Raw genomic sequence first — 3,683 nt, 5'->3', positions numbered from 1 at the left:
GGGTTATTATCGTTGCATCGACATGGTCAAAATGGAAGATGATCGCAACGGGTGGTTTAGTACCCCTCGGATGATCTCAATCGCTGTTAAAAAAAAAAAAAAAAAGGCAAGCATTTTTCAAGTAATTGAACGAAATAGCAAAAACTGTAATTACATGAACATTTAAGGAAATTCGTCATCGCGAGGGGAAATAGGATATTGGCATATTGGATAACGTATATTAAAAGAACCAAAAAGAAAAAGTATTTCATTTTGGTGGTCACTGTTTCATAACTTAAAACACGTTATTATGAAGAAAAAATTTTTGTTTCCTTAGTGGTATATTGTCTGCTTTTGACCACATGCGGATTGCAATTATAAAAAATAAAATAAAATCAATAATTGAAAAAACACCATTATATATAGCAGTCTTTCAATCACTCATACCCCATTAGTCCATTTTACATCTTCAAGCTTGAAATGATGAGGTCACCATGTTATGAACAAAACACAGATTTAAAAAAAGGTTCATGGACTCTTGAAGAAGATCAGAAGTTGATTTCTTATATCAACAAATATGGCATCTGGAATTGGTCTCAGATGCCTAGGTTTGCAGGTAAACATATACACAAAACCTAATTATGATCTTTTTATCTTAATTGTATAAAAAAGTTATCTTAATTGTATAATGTTTATAGGTTTGTTGAGAAGCGGTAAAAGTTGTAGGCTTCGATGGATGAATTATTTGCGGCCAAACGTAAAACGAGGAAACTTTTCAAAGGAAGAAGAAGAAATCATACTCGAATATCACTCACTTATCGGCAACAGGTCTGAATATAGGTCTGAATATATGTTATGCTAATTTATCTGCTTGCACCTAGTTTATCTGATTGTCTACATCTTACCTCTCTCTCATACCCTACATATGTGAAATTGGGTTTTGTAGTTTTGATCTAAATAAAGCTTACTCCTTTTTTTTTGGTTCTATTTGTGTATAGATGGTCTGCAATTGCATCAAGACTTCCTGGAAGGACGGATAACGATATAAAAAATCACTGGCATACTAATCTCAAGAAACGTGCTACCGTGCAAAAAACCGAGCAAAATGATATGAACACAGCATTAACATCAACATTTGAAGATATTAAACTTAAGAATGTGGAACCTGTTGATCATGATATGGATGAATCCTTGTTCAATATTTATGATACATCTTCATCTAATAGTACTACAATTGACAAACATTATGAAGTTGACTATATGGCTGATTATTACGATATGGGTTCACCAGGAACCATTGATGATCTACAATGTTTTTGGAAACAACTTGGCCCATTGGAGAATTTGGAGGTTGGGAACCATCATATGGATATGGTTTATAATCATTGGTCGGTTTATCAAGATTCAAGCTATGATTCTTTCAATCCACATGATTCCTTCAATGATCAGGACTATGATACCATTCAATCATTTAGTACTTGAAATGGTGTACAATATGAAATGAGAATTAGTTTATTGTAATCTATATACGGAGTATAACTTTAGATCATTTCTCGATATATATACACAAAATAATGAACATAACTATATATACAGACACCACCATCTGTTAGTACATACTAATTAAGGTTTAGCATATGCATTCTAATCTCTATCATTTACTCTTAGAATGATCATTATGTGAAATTGTGTATTATATGATGATTATATCTCATTATGTAGACGATTGTTCTAAGGATCTTAGGTCACTTGGACTCAAACTAAAGGCGAAATACACTAGAAAAGGGTTAAACCGAGATATGTGTCGTTTTGGGATCGAATTGGTCAAACCTAGAGCAAAACCTAGATTAGATCGACTCCTAGACGATATATTTCGGTGGTATATGGTGTTAGGGTTCTCTGTAGACGAAAACCTACGACTTAGGGTGAATGGGACGAGTAACCTCATCAAAGAAGTCTAAACCCGTATATATAGTGTACACAGACACACTCGGTCGAGTGTCTGTGAACACTCGGTCGACTGACTGACACAGTCGGTCGAGTGTCTATACACACTCGGTCGACTGTGTGCAGTTTAAACATATTGATCACTTGATAAATTAAGTACGCACAAACACAAATATAATCAATAGTCTCGAGTAAACATTATTGCATAACCGAAACGTGTTAATCATAAAAAACGGATAACGGCTGGGGATTCATGCACCAACAAACTCCCCCTAAGACCTAGCCGTTACAATAAAGCATTCGGTTATCAATCCGTATAAGGATCTGTCACCCAGTTCTTCAGATAGCAAAGTTTAACAACTCTGCAATACTGTTCAGCTTGCACACGATTCTCTGGGCGATACAACATCCTGTTGTAGTAAAGGGTAAACATATCTTCTTCACATCAGTTTCTCAACCAAACTGCAGCTAGAACCCTTATACTATCATTTTCATCTCCTCCATCTTTGTCTAACACAATTACCGCTTCCTCCGAGCGTTCATCATAATACCACCAACGAAAACGAGGACTGAAGTGCTGCGGCATCTTCCTCAGAGGAACCTTCCGCATATACCTCACAGGTTGATATTTTACTATCTTCCTTCTGACCCCTGTTTTCTTGTTCGTTCGATAAGAGATCTTCAGAAACTGAGGACGAAAACCTATGAAATTAGGTGACTGATATGATCTTCTTATCTTACGAACCAAAATATCAGGAACTCCACAATAATCCTGATACAACATCTTAAGCCTGGCCACCTGCATAAACTCAAAATAAGGTAACGTTTTGAATTCATATGGAGATTTGATATAATCCACTCCATGTTCTTTCTTGATCGCATATATATATCAAATTCTTTAATATAAGCCCAGGCAATTATCTTTCCCTTAGCACGTAAACTCTCACAGTGCTCGATAAACTTCAAAAATTGCGGCTCCACCTTAGGCGTCATCACATACTTCCTAATCCGCATCATAATCTTCCATTCTTCTTCCAATACTTCAACTTTTTCTTTGTTGATCTTCACTGGCAAGAGACCTTCTGGTAACACACCTTCTTGTTCTTTCTGTTCCTTTTCCTTACACTGTCTGTTCAAAAGCTCGTCATTCATCTGAAAATAATCAGCAAAAGTTGGATATTCATCACCAACACCTTCATAACAAGGATAAGGCTCGGTTGGCTCATCCTCAATAACAACTTCATCAAAACTGTTATCACTTTCATCAAAAACATCAGTATCACTCATATCATCATCAAAATTACGAGCCCCTGAAGTCGAAGCTTCAGTTGAAGCTTTTGATGCAGCGTCAGCATATTCCTTAGCTTCTCGCTCTAGACGCTCCATCAATTCCTGCTCAGTTTCAGTGAGATCCGGAGGGATCTCCCCTTCTTCTAAATCAGTGTAAACAGTAGTGTGATTAAGACGATCCTGCATAGCTAAAAATTCAGAAACTGTTATAACTTGAAGAGGAGTTACATACAGCGGGTTATCCTCCGTGTAGCCTTTTGCAACTTCAACAGCCCTGTCTTCCTCAGCTTCACCAAAAGTACCAAAAGGATCAGGTTCTCCATCTTCCTCTTCAACCACAACCTTTTTCTCCCATTCATTTAACCTCTCAGTCAATTCTTGATTGAGTCTGAAGAGTTAAAATTTCACCAGCTTGACTTCCCACATTTTTCTCTAGTTCATCAATCTTCAACTGTTGTCGATCAACT

General features: G+C 36.5%; 1 protein-coding gene across 1 annotated transcript; it reads left to right on the top strand.

Annotated features, from left to right (window-relative positions):
* Positions 1–459: 459 nt before the first annotated feature.
* Positions 460–1,461, top strand: LOC139864483 (transcription factor MYB14-like). Its single transcript, XM_071853068.1, has 3 exons — positions 460–595; positions 678–807; positions 978–1,461. The coding sequence occupies exons 1-3, from the start codon at positions 460–462 to the stop codon at positions 1,459–1,461; spliced, it is 750 nt and encodes a 249-aa protein (XP_071709169.1).
* The last annotated feature ends 2,222 nt before the right edge of the window (positions 1,462–3,683 follow it).

The sequence above is a fragment of the Rutidosis leptorrhynchoides genome, chromosome 8 (assembly GCF_046630445.1).
Source record: "Rutidosis leptorrhynchoides isolate AG116_Rl617_1_P2 chromosome 8, CSIRO_AGI_Rlap_v1, whole genome shotgun sequence".
NCBI lineage: Eukaryota > Viridiplantae > Streptophyta > Magnoliopsida > Asterales > Asteraceae > Rutidosis > Rutidosis leptorrhynchoides.
The sequence above is the reverse complement of the archived record's forward strand: the minus strand, read 5'-3'. Positions and strand labels throughout refer to the sequence as shown.